Source organism: Oryctolagus cuniculus, chromosome 5, assembly GCF_964237555.1.
Source record: "Oryctolagus cuniculus chromosome 5, mOryCun1.1, whole genome shotgun sequence".
NCBI classification, from domain to species: Eukaryota; Metazoa; Chordata; class Mammalia; order Lagomorpha; family Leporidae; genus Oryctolagus; species Oryctolagus cuniculus.
The window spans coordinates 7,574,779-7,595,623 of NC_091436.1; the positions used below are offsets into that span (position 1 = coordinate 7,574,779).

General features: G+C 53.2%; 1 protein-coding gene across 7 annotated transcripts in view; it reads right to left on the reverse strand.

Moving 5' to 3' along the window:
* Nucleotides 1–20,845, reverse strand: part of MAP3K4 (mitogen-activated protein kinase kinase kinase 4) — a 125,354-nt gene that overhangs the window by 21,400 nt on the left and 83,109 nt on the right. For 4 of the 7 annotated variants that reach the window (XM_051855158.2, XM_051855156.2, XM_070074593.1 and 1 more), the window contains exons 6-15: nt 16,621–16,778; nt 12,515–12,631; nt 10,674–10,773; nt 10,504–10,587; nt 9,492–9,758; nt 7,719–7,868; nt 4,989–5,150; nt 3,298–3,431; nt 2,119–2,197; nt 1,304–1,370 (exon numbers count right to left, since the gene is read on the reverse strand). In XM_051855158.2, coding sequence (XP_051711118.2) covers nt 1,304–1,370; nt 2,119–2,197; nt 3,298–3,431; nt 4,989–5,150; nt 7,719–7,868; nt 9,492–9,758; nt 10,504–10,587; nt 10,674–10,773; nt 12,515–12,631; nt 16,621–16,778 — 1,318 coding nt within the window. Of the gene's footprint in view, nt 1–1,291; nt 1,371–2,118; nt 2,198–3,297; nt 3,432–4,988; nt 5,151–7,718; nt 7,869–9,491; nt 9,759–10,503; nt 10,588–10,673; nt 10,774–12,514; nt 12,632–16,620; nt 16,779–20,845 lie in introns of all 7 variants that reach the window. The other 3 variants (XM_051855155.2, XM_070074592.1, XM_070074594.1) reach the window with 1 other exon arrangement.

A 20,845-nucleotide genomic window follows, 5' to 3' on the forward strand; every position in this document is an offset into this window, starting at 1 on the left:
AAAAAAAAAAAAAAACTGCTCTACTAATTTTCTATAGCTGGCAATCACCCTTTAAGCTAGTGATATTCAATAAATCTACCATTCATGAATATTTGCTATAGTCTGAATAATATAAAACAAGTAAGTTTTCATTTTTGGGTGTTTGACTTATAAGTACAGTTTTATTTACACACTACACCAGGAATGATGTAAAACAGAGCCTTTTGTTGATATGTATATATGCATATATGTATATATACATATATGCGTATATACATATATACATATGTGTATATATACACATAATATACACAAATATATATACAACATACACACATACATATGTGTGTATATTGTGTATATATATACACACACATATGTGTGTATGTATATATTGTGTATATATATATTTCAAGTTTCAACATATACTCAAAAATTGTGCATTAATGGAATGGAAAATTAAGTAATGTATACCATCATATAATAACTTGATTTTTTTAAAACAGTAGAATCCAGGACTGGCACCGTGCAAAGAGGGTAAAGCCACTGCCTTCGACAAAGGCACCCCACCATGTGGGTACTGGTTCAGTTCCCAGCTGCTCCACCTGCAGTCCAGCTCCCTGCTACTGTGCCTGGGAAAGCAGCAGAGGAGGACCCAAGCACCTGGGCCCTGCACCCATGTGGAGGACACAGCAGCTCCTGGCTTCTGGCTCCGAACTGGCCCAGCTCCAGCCATCGCAGCCATTTAGGGAGGGAACCAGCAGAAGGAAGATCTCTCTCCATGTATCTCTCCCTCTCTCTCTCTGCCTTTAATTAAACAAATAAATCATTAAAAAAAAAAAAAGGTAGAACCGAATCGGAATTGGCCATAGCTTGTGGGGCAGTGGGTACACAGGTAAACTGTGAGGCAACAAACGGCCTCCTTGAGGAGATGAAGCAGCAGGGCCGGAAAACCCCTGCCCCTGCAGCAGGGAGCCCCTGCCGCCTGCAGCAGACACCTCTTCCAGTCTTCCTGCCCTGTGGGCAAAACTTCAACGGGAGAGAATGGCTGTGCCGATGCAGAACAAACAAAACAGTTCCACCTGCTGGCTGGCGTGGAGCAGCTTCTGGCGCTGGCCTTCTGAGCTCCCTGTCCAGACGCACCAGGGTCAGGGTGGCGTCCGCCACTGCTTACCTCACAGCCGTCACCTTCACTGCTGTCTTCCTGAGCATTCTCAAAACACCTTTTGTGCCATTTTACAGGGTGGTGATCACAAGACGACGTGCTCATCCAAACCATACGACCCAGAGGAGGGCTGTGAGGCTGTCTTACCAAGGTACAAACCTGTGACAGGACTGTGTGGCTTTCCTATGACGTGGCCAATACACTCATTCATCAGGGCTTGCAGGCTCTAGAAGCCAAAGGAAAACCGGCAAGGAGAAAAAGGACAGATGTACTAATTAACGGTGTTAGTAGCACAAATTGGTTCCAGCATAATTAAAAGAAGCATGCTACATTTTCAAAGTTAGTTCTTTAAAAAAAAAAAGATATAAACATAAATTAAACATAGATCATACATAATTTCCAATAATATAGTCTATAATTCCATTTTATTTTATACATAAAAAAAAATCAGCAGCCAGTTCCCCACCCTGCAGTGACGCGCACGAGCACCGGGCTTTCCACGGCATCCGCTCTGCTTACTACGGGGAGGGTGGGAGGAAGGAGCTCACATTCTAAACAACACCTTTCTGGTCTGACGCGGTTTATCTATGAGCAACACTTCCACTGGCGCTATGCCCCCCAAATGACGTTCACAATGCCCACTAATGTGGGACAGCTCAATACTGCTCTTCCTCAGACTGTCACAAAGAAGGAACCAAGGAGGCAGCTTATAAAATATAAAAGTGGCAAACATTGCAGAAGCACCAGGTTTGTAAACAGCCTGGCACTGGCGTGGTCAGGTGGACACTGCTGTTTCACAGGAAGGCAAGAGGAAGATAGTATAATGCAACTGAGAGTGCTTTAACATCTCAGCAGTGCCGTGATAATGACATTACAAATACTAAGAACCTCTATTACATGTTTAAAAATACATAATCAGGGAACAGAGAGTGAGTAGTTTATTTCTAATGAAAGAAATTTTAGGGCATTCCTACCAAGAAGTCATCTTCTGGCAAGGCTGAAATAAAGACGGGCTCAATGGCTTGGAGAAAATCAAATCCTTGGGTCGCCCACCTGTGACGCGAGAAGACACAGCACTCACTAAACACCAACAACAAGCCGTGGTAGATTACACAAAACTTACAAATAATCCAGCGGGACAAAACACAATTTTTTGTCTTTATGTAAATGCCTGGGTTGAGTAAATTCATAGTGTGACCGCTGGGCCAGGAGGACAACATGGCTTTCCTTTCTTGGAGCCCAGGGAAGCATTTTAGAAGAGATGGGTGCTATTTGTACTTCAACAATCACATGAGCTGTGTAAGGTAAAGGGCCAAGCTGTAGTCCCAGGTGTACCACATTTGTGTTTTCTCTAACTTGGAAGATGCCCTGGAGTGTCCCAAGCACCAGTGTCCCTAAGCGCCACCATGAAACAGGCGGCTCCCTCTCACCAGGCACCAGCCCTCAGCAGTCTTGTGCTACCGTGGGGCCACCACCGGGCCTCACGGGTGCTCTACACACTTCCCCAGCCAACTCAGGACTCCTCATTTACACCAAGGAACAGGCTTAACGTTCATGTGGGAGGTCAAAGGGTCAGCACACAGGAAGCCCTGACCAGGGAGAATGGAAGTTCCCTCCAAGATAGCTCATTTGAGGCACAGCAGGAGAAACTGACCCTGGTGACACCTGCGTCCCATCAGACGCGGGCTCAAGTCCCCGCTTCTCCAGCTTAGATCCAGCTTCCTGCTAATGCATCTGCAAGGCAGTAGGTGACAGCTCAAGAGCCTGGGCGCCCGCCACCCACGTGGGAAACCAGAGGGAGTTCCAGGCTCTTGGCTTCAGCCTGGCCCAGCCCTAGCTATTACAGGCATTTGGGGAATAAAACAACAGAAAGCAGAGTGCTCTCCCTCGGTTGCTCTGCCTTCCAAACAGATGAAAATAAACATTTAAAAAGGAAAAAAAAAAACAAAACTTAGTTTGGAACTTTGTAAAACAAAGTTTCTGAGAATTATGAGGTTTTTGCCTGTGTACAGTTGCATTTAATAACACTAGTCACCAACAAGTTCACAATGCTCCTTTTGGTGTCATCTGCCGGAAATTAAATCCAGCACACAGGAACAAAACAGCTCCAAGCCCACACGACTTGTGCTGCAAACAACCTACTTGGTTGTTACCTGGGTCGGGTGCCTCTGCCACTCTCACATTTAGTCAGCACGTAATTCATCCACTTCCGGGCAAAGCTGATGTATTTGTCTCCTATCTTCTGTCTAAACTCCCCAGACATCAATCGAACAACTTCTTTATGATACTGCAGAAAGATTTCATAAATGTCAAAGTTATAGTAATTACAGTAATTCCTACACACAATCAAGCTTTGTCTGTTTTAAGTGTCAATTGCTACAAAATCTAGAACACACAATCCAATTATGTAAAATTTGCATGAGGGGGTCTTCAAATGGTTCATGGAAAACGCAAGAAAACCATGCACGGATTTCACACTGTTTCGTACCAAAACAGAAATGCTGTCTGTTCTGGACGGGATCTGGTCTGCAGGGCCCAGGAGAAGAGAACGATCTGGAAAGAGCCCGATCAGAGCAACAAGGTTCCGCTGAGGGTGAAGCGGGAACAGACATTAAATTCATGGCGAAGCAGTGAGCTTGTGAGGCTGACCAGCTGACCACTGATGGTTTGTGAGGCTGATCAGCACGATGCCCCGAAAGACGAGCAGTTGTTCAACAGTGATTCCCACAAAGGGTGGGCAGTTCTTCAAACAGCGACTTCTACACAAGGGGTGAGCCGGTGCTGAAGAGGCAGCCGGCAGAGGCCACCATCCAGGCGGCTCACAAGCAACAGCGTCCCCACGGACCTGTCGATTCTGACAGAACAAGAGCAGAGCTGCCGACGGAAGCTGTGAGAGAGGGGTCACGATGCTGAAGCAGTCCGCCCACGATGTAACAGGACTGACCGTGGCTGCAGCAGCACGGCCCTGAAGACAAAGCACACTCAAAGCAAAGGCTGCCACGAGCAGGACGACCGCGTCGGGCGCAGCCGAAGGGCAGCGTCTGCAGCCAAGTCCCAGCAGCGGCTCCTGGCCTCACAGAGGGACGGAGATAGCAGCTGCTTGTCAGGAGAGCGCTGTGAGAAACCAGACAGAGCTCGGGCAGAAAACGCCCAGGAGAGCCTCGCCGGGGAGCCCTCCTGCCCGCCGTTCCTCTCGTCCAGCAATGGCCGCCTCACGAGCGCGCCAAAGAAAAACCATTAGGCGTCCGCCCCACCGTCCTGACTTGGCTCTGTCTCGTTTTTGCCTCTAACGTTAAGAAACCTCCTCCAGGAGCACTCACTTCTTGGGTTAGGAACACAAAGCAGACCGGGTTGGCACGGCTGGACACCCAGAACCTCAGCTCTCCAGGACGGACCAAACGCCGGCATCCGGCGCCTACAGGAGCGCCTTGACCCGGATGCAGCTCATGCTGGAAACAAAACTTGAAGCTTGTACTTCTATTTTACTTTTGATTCCATTTTCCATGAACCCTTGAAGTCCCCCCATGCACTCTGAACAGTGTGAAGACAGACAGAGAAGATGGGATTTCAAAATGCAGCTCCATAAATATTTTGCTTGTAAGTTTAAAAATTAAGAATTATTTTTATGATATCAAACATCTCTTTTAAAAGTTTTAAAATGCAGTAGTTAGTTTTGAGTGCAAAATTAAAACTGGGCAGCTACCTGACCGTTTGCAAGCAAACACTTCCCAGGTTCAGGAGTGGGACAAGAGCCGTGCCTGTCCCGCTGGGTTGCAGCTGGCACAGAGCTGCAGGCCAGCTGCACAGCAATGACTGCAGCGTGCTCCCCCGCGTCGGTGCCTACCTCGAACCCGAAGTTGTAGCCCTGAATCATGGCCTCGCGGTGGTACTGCTGCAGGGTGACAGACTCGGACTCGTCCACTTCCGCGTCGAACTCTGACGTGAACATGTGGTCCACTCGGTCAATGGTGTCGCTTATTCTGCTGCACAGCTCCAAGGCATCATTCTGAGGAGCCCCAAACCACGGTTAACCCGAAAGGAGGCAACCCCACCATGCTTACTGCACTAGAGGGGAGTTCCCTGTGACCACGCCAACCCGACTCAGGTCGTCACAGGGAATGACTGGGGGGCACATTACTTCCATTTTCACTTGTCTCAGGCATTCTTGAGCACCGCATGAAATACAAGAGGGGCCAGCGCTGTGGCTTGGTGGGCTAAGCTTCTGCCTGCAGTGCAGGCCTCCCATATGGCACCAGTTCGAGTCCTGGCTGCTCCACTTTCAATCAAGCTCCCTGCTGATGTGCCTGGGAAAGCAGTACAAGATGGCCCAAGTGCTCAGGCCCCTGCACCTGTGTGGGAGACCCAGATGAAGCTCCTGGCTTCTGGCTTCTGATTGGCCCAGTTCTGGCCGTTACAGCCATTTGGCGAGTGAACCAGTAGATAGAAGACCTCTCTCTCTACCTCTCCCTCTGTCTGTTAACTCTGCCTCTCAAATAAATAAATAAAATCTTAAAAAAAAAAAGTTTTTAAAAAAATACAAGAGAAAAGCTCCATGTAATACAGTAATGCAAATGACCATCTGGTCTTTGAATGGATGCTGCATTTTCTCATGTGAACCTCCAGAGACATTTCTGGCAATTTCTGGAAATACTTGGGGTTGTCCAAACTTGGAGGAGGGTGTGGCCTCTACCGGCATCTGTGGGTAGAGGACCGGGAATCCACTGAACATCCTACAGTGCCCGGGACGGACCCCATGGCCAAGAATCATTAACCCAAAATGTCAATGCTATCGAGGACAGGAAACCAACCCTAATTCGAGCTTGTGCTGCCTGAGCCATGCCCCATGGGCTCCACACTGACCCCCTCCCAGGTCCTGAAACACACATGTATCCCTCCTAGGTTTCATATCCGAGTCACGGCACCATTATGTCGCTCCCCTACTCGCGGAGGAACGACACTAGACCCTGCGCTGTTCTTTTGTCTGCTCGGCCCTTCCCGGGTTTGCTGCTGGTCCTTCCCAGGTTGGCTGCCGACCCCTCCACCTCCGTGGAGGGGCGGCACCCCCTGCCACTTTCCCCGCTTCTGTGGAGGAGCGGCACACCGCTGGCCGGCTCTCTCGGGGGCTGCTCAGGTGTTCCTTCAGATGTTCCTGGTGCATGTTGTCTCTCTCCTCCTTTATAGTCCTCTTCCACCAATCCCAACTCTGCTACCCACACGCCGAGTACGCTGCTCTCCTCCAATCAGGAGCAGGATCAGCTCCTGCAGCTTATCAAACTGATGAGGCAGCTGCGTAGTTGTTTTACTCCTCCCCAGCGCCATATTGTGGGAGAGCAGATGCATAGCATAAGTCTTAATTCCAGTAACTTAGCCTAGTCTCAGTTGCTCCCCACAACATGTGCATACGTGTTCTCCCATCAGGGAATACCTCAAGTGCTATGGCAAAATCTTCCAAAATCTTGACTCCCGTACTTCAGAAAATAAAATCTGGCCTCTCTCAACAAGGTGGTTTTTGCCCACCTCATTTGCCAGTCTCATCTCCTGCCACTTTCCAACGTGTGCCTCAGGACACAGCCATTCAGGCTGTGTGACACTCAGGGAACCATGGACACCTACGCCCAAGGGCTCCTCTGCTATTTCCCTCCCAATCTGCATCCCTGGGGATCCTCCCCGGTGCAGTTCCCAGAGGCCTACAGGGCCCAGTCTCCCCCGCGCTGGTACTTCAGGGGGCAGTCCAAGGGTCTACACTCCTCGAGCTCAGGAATAATCCCATCCTAACGAACCCTGCACTCTCCAGAGGCCTACAGGGCCCAGTCTCCCCTGCACTGGTACCCCAGGGGGCAGTCCAGGGGTCTACACTCCTCAAGGAGTCTACACTCCTCAGGAATAACCCCATCCTAACTAACCCTGTGCTCTCCAGAGGACCCTAGTTCAGACCAGAAGATAAAACCGCCTTCTCTGGCATTAGGGTGGGACTACAGGCTATAACAGAGAGAAACAGCTTGTCCAAGTTTCCAAATTAAAAAGAGAACAATGCTTATCAACGGCATGTGATTCCACAGAGTGCTTCTCCTTCAGGGTGTCTAGCTCCTGTGACTGACAGGGCAGGACACCACAGAGAGCTGTCTGAAGCCAAGACCAGTAACTGGGCACAGAATGGAAAGGGGTGAAACAGAAAAGAAGGGAAACAATGCAACGTTCTGGCTTTCTGTAAACTCTGAAAGCCTCTGTGCCTGTCTGCAACTATGTTGTTCAATTATAGTTAATTTGGCAGAATTAGTTCAAAAAAGAAATCAATCAACCTTTCAGATTTACATTACCAATATGGACAATCTCAAATACGCTCACTGCTAACTGCTGAAGGACAAAGAAAGTCACATCAGGAATGGAGAGACCTGAATTCCAACCTCAGCTTCGCCACTAAGCAGCCTGTGACCAGTGTGAAATCACCGAATGGCTGTTTTCTATCCCACAGCTGCAGGGTCCCGGCGAGCGCCAGGACTTTTCCAGTCTGATGTGGACAAACGTGAAACGGGGAGACAGACAGCACGAGGGAGCCGCCGAAGAGCTCTGGTACCTTCAGCTGCTGCAGAGCTTTGGCGATGACGGGCTGACTGGACGTCTGCTCCTGGCGCAGGGTCACGAGCCCCTCGATGGACTGCTGGAAGGCCTTTCTCTGCATGGTGAGATGGGCAGACTGCATGACAACCAGCAGGAGGTTGTCCACCTGGAAGGAGAACCACACACAGGTCATGAAAGCAGACCAGTGACAAGTCCCGCTCTAGCTCCAGGCCCACTCCTTCAGGGCGACCAGGCCAACAGCCACCTGCCCAGAGTCCCTTTCAAGCAAAGCCACTCTCACAGGGCAAGGCACTGCAGCGGGCACAGGTGGCTGCATCATCAGCACACTGGAGAAGAATCCCCAGGGCTGTGGGGGCACAGCATCTCCAAAACATCCCAGAACTTAACCCTGCTGCTGCACACGCGTGTGTGTGACACACATGTGCACAATGCGCGTGTGTGAGACAGCGGCATGTGAAGAGCAAAAGGCAGGAGTGAGAGTGATGGGATGAGATGAAGGACTTTGTAGGAAACAGAGAGAGAGAGAGAGAGAGAGAGAGACTGTATTATTTTTATTCTTCAGGAGACAGGGCCGCCTCCGTGTTCTGAGTACACCGTGATGTGATCAATGCACACGTGATAACCATTCTAGGAGCACCAAAACAAGCAAACACAGAGCTGGAGGGTGTGTGAAGCTGGGAAGCCGGTGAGTAGCCGAGCAGCGCGGGAAGGGCTGCAAGGCCCTGACCACCGCAGTGGGGACGCAGGGGAACATTCACTTCCTCAATTCCTGGAAACGCTTGCAGCTGGCAGGGCTACTGACGAAGGGTGGAGACGGAGTCTGTATCAACTGTCACCTCTGATTTGAACAAGTGGACGGCCTGCCACTCACTGAGGCAGGCAAGGCAAGAGGGGACCAGAGGCCTTGGGGCAGGGGAGGCAGCAGGCCAGCACACCGTCCTCCGGTCAGGCTGAGTCTGAAGTGCACGGGAACACACCCTAAGCTGGACACTGCCCTTAAACTGAACACAGCAACACGCGCAGGCTTCCTAAGCTTAACTAGTGAGTTACATCAACTGTCCTGGGCTCCCTGGTGGGTTAGGTAGATCATGAATGCCTACCATAAAAAATGCAATCTAGGGGCCGGCACTGTGGCATAGCAGGTGAGGCCCACTGCCTGTGATGCCAGCATCCCACATGGGTGCCAGTTCGAGACCTGGTTGCTCCACTCCTAACCCAGCTGCCTGTTTGTGCATCTGGGAAAGCAGTGGAGGATGGCCCAAATGCTTGGTTCCCTGTACCCACGTGGGAGACATGAAAGAAGTTCCTGGCTCCTGGCTCCAGCCCAGCCCAGCCCCAGCCCTTGAGGCCATTCGGGGAGTGAGCCAGCAAAGACAGGATCTGAATTTCGATCTCTCTCCCTCTCTCTTTCTGTCTCTGTAAGTCTGCCTTTCAAATAGATAAATAAATCTTAAAGAAAAAAAAGAAAAGAAATCGATTAAATAAGCAGGAAACCAGATCACCCAGAGAACTCCGAGATTCTGAAACCACAAATCCCACTAGTGAGACAACTCCTTTTTGACAGCGGCTCTGCAGACTTAACTGCAAGATCAAACTAAGGACCCGTATAATAGAAGGTCTATTTCTATTATGTGCTTGACAGAATTTGCTAGAATACTGCAGCACCAGAAATGCTGCAAGCTTCCCTATTGAAGTTCTCAACAGTCAGACAAGCCCCACGAGCTGCGGACAGCTCACTCTGGCTAGAGGCGGGCAGAGGGAGACACACCTGCATGCTCCTCAGGGTGTCAACCGTCTCCACCTGGGGCACGACTTTGACCGGCTGCGCCTCCCAGGCGCCCCAGCGGTCATCGGCGGCGCGGGCCCGGGCGTTCTGCTTGCTGAGGAGCAGGTGGGCGTCGACGAGCGTGTCGTCCGAGTCTTTGGAGCAGTCCTTCCCGGCCGCGGCGTTCAGCAGCTGCAGGATCAGAGTCTTCTCCCCGGCCAGCGCGTCCGGAACAAACACCTGCAAGCTCTCCAGCCCAGGAATCTGCACCTGCAGATGGGAGAACCTCAATGTCACGTCAGGAACACCGCGCAGGACAGAGACAGCTCCCTGAAGAAGCCAGCTCGGAGAAGGGCGCGGGCACCGAGAAGGGCACCGAGGGAGAGCGAGGAGGTGCCGCGGGGACCGGACGGGCAGGGAGAGGGCATCATCCTCGTCATTTTGTTTTCAACAACAAAGACAGACTCTGAGGGGTGCGGGCTGCGATGCTGACAGAGTGAACCCCGACTCAGCACAAAGGCAAGGGTGTAGCACGGGTCCACTCGCTTGCTCTCGCGGGGGAAAGAGCACAAGGCTCTTGAAACCACGCCCAGGCTGACTGGCATTTCCACCCACAACGTCTTGTTCTCAACAGCCTCTGAAGGCGCGGAGTCAACAACCCAGGGCGGTGAAGACAGCGACTCAGAAAGCGCCAATAACAGCCGGGCCGTGTCGGCACAGGCTCAGGCTGACTTCCGAGCCACCTCAGGAAACGCACACGTGAACACAACCACTGCTAAGACACTGTCCTTCTACACAAATCACTTGAGATCTACACACACACATATATAAAAAACATTAAATAGCATGAGTAAGTATTCATTTATCTGCATTCTTAAGGCAAAGTACTAAGTATGCAAAACCCAGTTAAAGATTTCCCTGAAAAGCTATGGGAGAGTCCTACAATGGGGACTCGCCAGACCCCTAAGAAACAGGTCGTCTGTTTTAGAGCGAAGTGGGAAGGCAGAGTGGTTACCTTAACATACTGCTTTGATTTCAGAACATCCAGGAGGTCTCTAACTGGGGCTGCAAGGACGAATTCTGCTGCTATTTCCAGGTCCTAGGGTCACCAAGAAACCTCGTTAGGGTTAGTGTACTTAAAAAAAAAGGAAAAGAAAAATAATTCATCAGGATTTGTAAACTCACCTTTCTCAACATTTTAGCGAATCCCAGTGCTTTCGAAGCTCGTTCTCTGGCTTCGTGAAAGAGCTCCTTCAGCGCCCGGCTGATCTCAACCACGGACCTCCTGCCAAGTGCACAGAAGTCCAGTCAGGACGCAGGGTCCACGCCACAGGTGCGAAAGCACTGAACATCGGAGGTAAAGCAAATCCAAAGCACAGCAACACACAGAGGTGTGAGTGGGAGCGGCCAGCTGCTGGGAGTGTACCAGAACGTCTGGAGCTGCCTCCTGCCCACAGTCATGGGCAGCGCTGCTGTCCCTCAGCAGCACCTAACTGACCTAGCAACAGCAGGCTCAGCTTTCTGAAGGTCTCATTATGACCGTTTCTTGGAGTTTAAGGTGAGTTCTTGACTCTCAGCTCATATTCTAACCAGAAAGAAACACACACGCTGCAGTCTGCTAATGTTCAACAACTGGTTCTCCCCACAAACACAGTCTTTTTTATTTTTTTTTAATTTTTTGACAGGCAGAGTGGACAGTAAGAGAGAGAGACAGAGAGAAAGGTCTTCCTTTTGGCGTTGGTTCACCCTCCAATGGCTGGTGCTGCGGCCCGTGCACCGCGCTGATCCAATGGCAGGAGCCAGGTGCTTTTCCTGGTCTCCCATGCCAGTGTAGGGCCCAAGCACTTGGGCCATCCTCCACTGCACTCCCTGACCACAGCAGAGAGCTGGCCTGGAAGAGGGGCAACCGGGACAGAATCCGGCGCCCCGACCGGGACTAGAACCCAGTGTGCCGGTGCCACCAGGCGGAGGATTAGCCTAGTGAGCCGCAGTGCTGGCCCTACACAAACACAGTCTTCAGTGAAGCATGCCACTGTCTGGGGTGCAAACACTCCCATCACAGCCAAGGTCAAGGGAGCAGTCTGAGAGCACTGAGCAAGGTCAGTGCACAGTCAGCGGGGTGCACAGTCGGCTCCCTAAGGCCAGGACAGGTCAGCTCCGGGCCTCCCTTTTAGGTCGACCCCTAGCAAACAACGGGAGCAGCACAGGTGCCACCTTCTAGTTCACCATCTCGAGTGCGCGTGTGAATTCAGGATCCACGGGTTTGTTCTGATCCACCACGCTAGCTCTCAAAGCTGCAAGGCCTGGAGATTGAACCATTCCATTTCTTGGCTATCGGTGCCTCTTTACCCTCGCCATAAACCTCCCAGGTGTTCTGAAAGCCGAACTTTACATGCTCAGAGAACACATCTGAGTTCTGGAGAAGCCAGTTTCCTCTGAGCACCCGCAAAGGTGACCGCGTGACACTGCTGCTGCACGGCCACAAAACGGCCGCCCGGCAGACACACACAGATGCCACACAGACAGCAACCTCACAAGGTTCCACCTAAGGGGCATCTGGATGGACGCGGAGAAAATCCAACAGGTGGCAAGCCATGAATACACTTCACCTGGAAGCTCACTAGAAGGGGTAGCTAATCATAAAAACAGCAAGAACACACCAGTGTCATGAAAATGCGCTAACGCACTGCTTGCCACAGATTTTAAAGCACAGAAACACAATATTTAGTTAAAGACGTTCCAGAAAATAAGGATGGAGATAATTCCACTCATTTTAGTCAACTTTATTCCTTCTCTAAAGGTACTATTTTTATTATATTAAATAAATTCTAGGTTCACCTTCAAAAGAAATTTCACAGAAAATCCTAAGTAAAATATCATACAAAAAAAAAAAACAAGATGCATTAATGAATAACTTCTTCCAGTCCAACACAATCTGGTCTGAAAAGGGCTTGCTGTAAACTCACTGCCAAGAGCAGACCCACGTGAGCAAAAAAACGCAAGAGGAAGCCGCGTGCAGACCCCACCTGATTTCATCGGAAGCACCGCCATCGTCAGCGCTGGTCCAGAACTCAGCACAGCTCTCCTGCAGGCCGAACTCTAGGAAGCTCCCCGTGGATTTCAGCAGCATTCCTGCAATGTCACTAAGGGAACAGCAATAACAAAAATAAAACAGAAGAAAAGCTCGCCTCACTCATACCCCAATTCTAGAATGAGAAACTGAAAGGTCAGCTACCACTTTAAGGGTTTGAAAAAAAAAGTGAATTCCTTAAATGCAGCTTTCTTAAAATTTCCCTTACAGTTGATTTTTATAGTCAATAAACACCAACTACTCTAAGTAGCTGATCCTTCTCACTGAATACACAATCAGAACACGAGCATCAAAATGTATTCCCCAACGTGTAATCAAACGAATGTATCAAAAATCCAGCCGCAGTCTCCTGCCCCTCTGAGGAGCAGGGAAAGGAGCTGTGGCCCAGTGTGACAGCAGCAGGCGCAGGGCGCGAGGCCCGAATCAGCTGTCGCAGGAGAGCAAACCCAGATGAAGGCACCTTGCACACCAGCTGAAGGTGCACTTTTGGCCCGAGAGCCTGCGATGGGCCTCCGAGGCAGACGCAGGATTTCAGCAGGAGAACAAGAAGGGGGCGCTGAGACGCGGGCATGGAAGAGCACCAAGAATCATCAAGAGGCACAAAGTGTGCCAATCAAATGCAAGGTTGCTGGAAGAGACCCCATCTGAAAGGAGTAGAGGGTGGCTATGCTGCAGTGGGCAGCAGAGAACTTGGAGAGTAAACCAAGGCCATGCACAGAAGGCAAGAAGCCACTTCGCTGGACCAGAGGGGGGGCTTCAAAATGAGATGGGAATTGATCTGATTAGAAACACGCTTTTTTAGGGGCTGGCGCCATGGCACACTAGGTTAATCCTCCGCCTGTGGTGCCAGCATCCCATATGGGCGTCAGTTCTAGTCCCAGCTGCCCCTCTTCCAATCCAGCTCTCTGCTATGGCCTGGGAAGAGCAGTGGAGGACGGCCCAGGTGCTTGGGCCCCTGCACCTGTGTGTGAGGCCAGGCGGAAGCACCTGGCTCATGGCTTCGGACCGCCACAGCTCCGGCCGTTGTGGCCATCTGGGAAGTGAACCAATGGAGGGAAGACCTTTCTCTCTGTCTCTTCCTCTCACTGTCTATAACTCTACCTCTCAAATAAATAAATAAAATTAAAAAAAAAAAAAAAAAGAAAAGAAAAAAGAAACATACTTCTGAGAAGAACATTCGATAAGCTCCAGGATAGAGTTATTCAACCGACACTGAGAACCTGCCATGTGCTAAGGGGCAGTGAACAAAAATGGATGCAGAAATACAAACAAAGGAGCAAAATAACTAGTATTTCAGATATTCTAAGTGCTACTGAGAGGGAAAAAAGTCGAGGAGTACTTGTGGGTAGCAACTTCCACTTTAAATCCGCAGAGAAGGAAACATCTGAGAGGAACCTGAGGAAGCAGGGAAACGAGTCATGAAAATAGCTGGGAAAAAGCAGTCCAAGGAGCGGGGCCGGGCACAGCCAGCCCGAGACACGGCCGCAGCCCCTGGCCGCAGAGCCAGCCCAGCAGAGGCCGGTGGGAGATGAGGACAGAGGCGGGGAAGTCGGAGGCGGAGGGTTCCAGGTGCCCGTGCGGGGCAGGCAGGGCAGCACTCAGCGAGGGAACGGCCCGGCGTGCACTGCACAAGCTCACTGCGCTGTGCTGTGAGGAGACAGAGTAAACGAGGCAGAAGCAGGAGGACTGCTCGCAGAGCTGTCGCGATGACACACAGAAGCAACCACAGCCTGGGAAGAGTGGCAGCACGCGTGGGGAGCACAGGTCAGGTCCTGGGTGTGCCTGAGGCGCCCGCGGCGTGCATACAACAGAGAAGTCAGGCTGGGCCCTGACAGACCAAACCCAGCGGGGGGGGGGGGGGGGGGGGGCAGTCTGGGAAGCAGAGGTGCTGCTCCGGCCCAGCAGATGAAATGCAGCAGAGTCCAGCGCAGGGCAGTGGGTGCAGCCATGAACGCACCTGGGAGCCCTCGGAACAGGGAACAGGAGGGCAGAGGCCACACTGCCCCCCGGAGGGGACAAGGATGGGAGGATGGCAGAGGCCACACTGCCCCCCGGAGGGACAAGGACGGGAAGAGGGCAGAGGCCACACTGCGCCCCGGAGGGGACAAGGACGGGAGGAGGGAAGAGGTCACACTGCCCCCCGGAGGGGACAAGGGTGGGAGGAGGGCAGAGCTCACACTGCCCCCCGGAGGGGACAAGGACGGGAGGAGGGCAGAGGTCACACTGCCCCCCGGAGGGGACAAGGGTGGGAGGAGGGCAGAGCTCACACTGCCCCCCGGAGGGGACAAGGACGGGAGGAGGGCAGAGGTCACACTGCCCCCCGGAGGGGACAAGGGTGGGAGGAGGGCAGAGCTCACACTGCCCCCCGGAGGGGACAAGGACGGGAGGAGGGCAGAGGCCACACTGCCCCCCGGAGGGGACAAGGATGGGAGGAGGGCAGAGGCCACACTGCGCCCCGGAGGGGACAAGGACGGCAGAGGCCACACTGCCCCCCGGAGGGGACAAGGATGGGAGGAGGGCAGAGGTCACACTGCCCCCCGGAGGGGACAAGGGTGGGAGGAGGGCAGAGCTCACACTGCCCCCCGGAGGGGACAAGGACGGGAGGAGGGCAGAGGCCACACTGCCCCCCGGAGGGGACAAGGACGGGAGGAGGGCAGAGGCCACACTGCACCCCGGAGCGGACAAGGAGGGCAGAGGCCACACTGCGCCCCGGAGGGGACAAGGACGGGAGGAGGGCAGAGGTCACACTGCCCCCCGGAGGGGACAAGGACGGCAGAGGCCAGCACTGCCCCCAGGAGGGAACCTGAAGCACAGGCAGCAGCTGCAGACTGAGACTGACAGGAGCAAGCACGGGTGTGTGACGTCACAAGACATCAACCTGCAGGAAACTCACCGGCAACCTTTAAAAAAAATGTCTTCAAAAAGGCTTGACAGGCTGGAAACGGAAAATGCAAACAGAGGAATTACAAGCAAAAAGGAATGATGGAAAAGTAACGAGGGGAGAATACTGAAAATGGTAATGAATGCATTTCTGGAAAGACTACCTGGAACCATGAAGAAGGTCAGGCCCGTGGCCTGGGAACTGCAGCCTGGAGACTGGGAGTTTGAAGCAAGAGCAGGTTCGCTGCTCACCAAGAGACAGGATATGGGAACAACCGGCAAGTAGGCCAGAGATGCAGATGTCTGATTTTGAGATCTGAGCAAGGGACAGGGACTGGAAGAGTCAAAGGCAATGAGACGCTGAAGGGAGAAGTGCACTGCTTGTGACCGCGGAGGTCCTCCCAGTGGGACACAAAGTAGGGCAAGACGCTGGGCTGGGTCCGAGGAAATAAAATGGCTGCTGAGACAACAGGACAAGGCGGTTCCAAGAGACATCAGCAGAAGTTGAGATGCAAGAGAAGGGCCTGGCTCTGAGTCAGAGCAAGGCAGGGCTGTGGAGGCCACCCCAAGGAGCCCTGAGAAACACCCAGGGGCCTTGGCCATGGCATTCGAGAGAACACGCCACGTCTCCGAAGCACAGCCCGCCCTCTCCAGGATCTCCCGCCGTCTGCACTGCTGTGCTGTCACCGCATGTAAACCCAGCTCACAGATGCCGCCACTGGTCTCACGCTCCAAACACAGTGTCCGTGAAACTACGTACTTCCTAAGCTCTGAAAGTCACCGCTTACCCTGAAACCCACAGGTCTGCTCAACCTTCAGTGGACTTCAATGTTTCTTGTTATTTAAAACAAATAAGAGAGTTAACCCCAAGACAGGATTTCTCAAGTACAAAATTAACATTTTGGGAGAAAAATTCTCAGTTGAGGGGACTGTCCAGGCCTCTACCCACTGAATGCTAGGAGCATTCTCCCCGCCATGGCAATCAAAGATGTTTCCAGATTCTGGCACGTATCGCCAATGGGCAAAACCTCGGCTGGCTGGGAACCACTACTGAAAGCCTGGAGGAGGGGCACCGGGTGTATGGAAGGACTGTGCCGGCACCACTGGGCGCGCAACGCTGGGGGGAGCGTCCAGGCCCCCGCTGAGCCGCGAGGTCCCTACCAGAAGAGTTTGCCGGCCTGTGCCTCTCCTCCCCGGATGTACGGAGTGATTTCTTTGGTGAAATTCCATTCTTCTTCCAAAAGGTTTTTTAAACTATGGGATGCTTGAGGTAATTGCTGTAGCATTTGGATCCAGCTTCTCATGTAATCAAAATACACCTTAAAATACAAAAGTTATAAAGAGAGATATTTAGGAGCAGAATTCAGCAACTCCCAACGTTCACCTCGGTGAACAGGATAGTTACAAAGGCTGGCGACCCCGGGGAGCAAGATTCTTCAGCCCTGCTCGCCAGTGTCTGCGAGAGGACTGGCTTCACGATGACATGACTCTTTGGTTAAAACACATCACCCACAAGCCCTTCCAATCTCAAAGGAAATAACCAAGATGCTCACAACATACAGAAAAGCACAACAAAGTCTTCCTAAAGACCACAGTGACACCTGCAGCTTTCATGACCACACAGTGAAATACAGCTCGTGAGCACTATTCCCTCAAGGGGCTTGCGCCATCACTCAGCTTGAAACGGCATCTTCCGTGCTGGGGGAGGCGAGCACACTTCTCTCCACCGGCCCCTCCTGACGCTCAGGTTCCAGTGACAAACTATTTGTAAGGATCTGACCTACAATCAGAACATCTGGGGGCCCTGAAGAGGGGCTGATGCCACCACAGCCCTGTCGTCACTGCCTTCCTGCCCTGCACTCCACCCTGAGGACGTGCTGGACAGGATGGTCTGCACCAGCCAGGGGTTCTTCTCGAGACAGTCCACAATGGCTGGATCGCGGGCAGCCCTGCCCAGGACTCTCTTACTGAACAGGCGTCTGTACCGGGTAGAAGACACCAGGGTCACAGCCACTGTCCCGGGACGTGGCTGAGGACCACGCCCTTCGGCTACACCACACTTAACGTCTTCAGGAGTCTGCATCTCAGTCCTTGCATCTTACAGGTCGGGATTCGCAGTGACGTCTTTCCTGAGGTCCAGAGCTAACTTCCAGCGATAATAACCTTCTGGTCTTTTCCTCGGTTTAAGAGCATTTTCTGCTGCCGTAATGCTGCAGGCTGCCTGGAGTGGATCTGCAGGCCCGGGTCTCCTCACCAGGGCTGTGTGTGCAGATCCTAGGTTCTCTGCCTACCACCACAGGCCCAGGTGGAAGAAGGCCCTTCAGTGCCGGGCCCAGGGGTGCCCTCACCATCCTGGGCCCCCCTCTCCCCGACGGCCCTCTGCAGGGCCACTGTGACCTCCACAGACACCCAGGAGCTGCAGAGCTGGTGTCCTCTTGCTTCCCATTGCTACTGTCAAGCCACTCTTGCACCTTCTTAATTTAAAAGAAAACCAAGGACCGACCCTGTCCCTTTAAGATGGTCATCTACTGACTTCTGTTCCCCATCAGGCTTCAGACCTCACCTGGCAGGCTCTGGCCTCTGCCGACAGCGTCTCCTCTCCCCAGGCTCAACCGTCACGACGTGGGACCAGCATCAGGGGGTGCCCACAGAGCACACCTCGGTGCCATTCCACGTGCCTCCTTCACCCCGAGTCCCCTCCACGTTGGCCCAGGTCCCATCTCACACCCCACATCACCACACCTGCTCCGACCACAAATCCCCGTTCAAGCTCTCTGAGGCCGGAGGTCCCCCTCCCCCGCAGATGTGCTTAGCCACAGCACTGGATTCCAGTGCCCCGATTCCTCCACTTTCTCCTGCTCACGACCCCCTTCCCCATCCCGGCATCCCTCGCAGCAGCACTGGCGCCAGCACGCGGAGGCCAGCCCCCTCGCACGCCCTGCCGGCCCGTGCTGCCCCGCAGCGCGCCCGTCTGACGCACCTGAGCCACACTGCAGCAGCTGAGGGCCACGTGGGTCACTCCCCACGCACGCCCGCCTTCCGGGAGTCGCATCAGTGCGCCCTCTCAGGCTCCTGCTCTCCACCACCCCTACTTCCCACTTTCCCCAGCCTGCCCACACCGCCTTCACCCACTCGTGGCACAAGATCTCACCTCTCTTCACAAAGGACAGAGGCCTCCCACTTCCTGACCCCACCGTGACACACTGCATTTCCTCCGTCTTTACCAATCTCTACACGTGTGCCGGGACCCAGCGGCCCCTGAAGTCTGAGACCCCTCACACGATCCATTTCCTTCACCTTATGATGCCAATCCCACAGGCGGTCACAGGCCCACGTACAAACTGCTCCCCATCACCAAGCATCTCGCCACACCAGCCGGATGCCAGCAGTCACTCTCCACGCCACTCCCACATCCAACCCACCCAAGTCCCACCCCATAACTCCCTCATCTCTCTGCAGTCTGCACCCTTCTGTCTGGAAACCCAGGGGCCTGCCCAAACACGACTGCAAGCCCCCACAAGCTGCGCCCCGACAGCTGCCCTGGCCCAAGCCGGCCCCGCTGCGCCTTCCAGGGCCCCTCCTGCAGCCGGAATCAGCCCGGCTGCGCCTTCCAGGGCCCCTCCTGCAGCCGGAATCGGCCCCGCTGCGGCTTCCAGGGCCCCTCCTGCAGCCGGAATCGGCCTCGCTGCGCCTTCCAGGGCCCCTCCTGCAGCCGGAATCGGCCTCGCTGCGCCTTCCAGGGCCCCTCCTGCAGCCACACATCTGCCACCTCTGTCAAAAAATGCTACTTTTTGTCTTACTCTTTTTGAAATCAAAAAGCAAAGAGGCTGAAGAATATTCTAACATGTATCACCTGGAGTGAGCAAACAGCAAATGATACTCTGTCATTTGCGCTCTTGGATAATTTTTCAAATTAAAAAAAAGAAACCAGAAATTTAACTTCTTTGTTCTCCCTTCACTCCCCTCTCTCCTCTCTCCCAGAGGCAACAAGGACCAGGAATTGAGTATGCTTCCTCCCAGCCTCTCTGCTCTTTAGAACTATCTTATGTGAACTCTGAGATGAACTCCAGGGCCCTTCCGCAGGGAAGCCTCCCTAACCATCCACAAGCTCAGATCCAGCCTGGAGCCCAAGGACACCCGAGCCTCCCAGCCTTCCGTGGCGGCAGCTTCCCCCGCTGAGTTCATCACGTTGTGATTACCCAGCAGGCACTTCTCATGCCGGAGCCCGGCACCCAGCAGGCACCTGTCTGGCACACGGGAGACGCCGCAGGTATCTGTGCAGAGGAACACCAGCTTCTCTCAGCTCTCACGAGTCTTCCGCGACTTCCCGTCTTGCTCACCATCTTCAATCCTTTTCAACTGGCTTCCTGTCAACGGTGCCACAGCATACGCTGACGTTTGCCGTGGCTGTTTCTGAGGCGGGGCAGGGAAGTGAGAGCTCACAGCTGCCATGGACGTCCGATGCCTCGCCCGCTCGCCACGCTCCCTCCGACCTGACGCGGAAGCGCCTCGTGTTCCAGTGCAGCGGACACTGCTCCATGGAGGGAGGCTCCTAAGTCAGACATTCTGCACCCAGCCTTGCCCGTCCCTGCTGCCGCTCCTGCCACTGCCCATCTGCCCGGCAACCCCAGGTCTGGCCGCCACTGAGGGGCCTGGGTCTGAGGGCCTGCAGCACTCAGGTAGCCCCCAGGCCCCTCACTTCAGTCTGCACTGCAGGTGAGTAACTCTACCAGATTCTTTATGTGGGGGCTGAAGGGGTGGATACTGTAGCCACTTTCCTTGTGAAAATGGAATTCTCTTCGTTGTTGTTTTTGCTGGATTTCACAAAGAGGGTGTGTGTGCCGAGCTCCCTCCCTTCCTAAGAGAAACATGGGGCACAGGGCACAGCTTCAAACCACTGATGGTCTCCAGTCTCTTCAACGGTGCCATTACAGACCACAGCTCAGGCACACGACTGACAGCTGAGCCAGGACCAAGTTCTCGGCATGTCTACGATAACTAGCTCCGAGTGTGGGAGCTCACGTAACCAAGGCTCCCAATGTTGTGCAGGTGCAGCAGTGCATGGGAAGGCACGGTTCCCTGGCCTGGAGCTCCTCGCCCTCCTGCCGCTGCTCTGCGCGAGAAGAGGCACCGGGGCGCCTGGGGAAGGCCCTGGAAGGCAGTCTGGGAGCAAAGCTCTCCTGCCTCCCCGAACTTCTGGTTTAATCAGCACGAAGAAAGCAAGCAGTAATTTGCTTGTTGCTTTTCACAATAACTTCTTCATAATAAAGACTTTTCTGTCATAAGAAATACATGGTATTTCAAAATGCTCCCATTGTCCACACCCTGATCTCTCAAGCATTCTCCATAAACATGAGAAAGCAATTCCAAGCTCATTAAAATTATT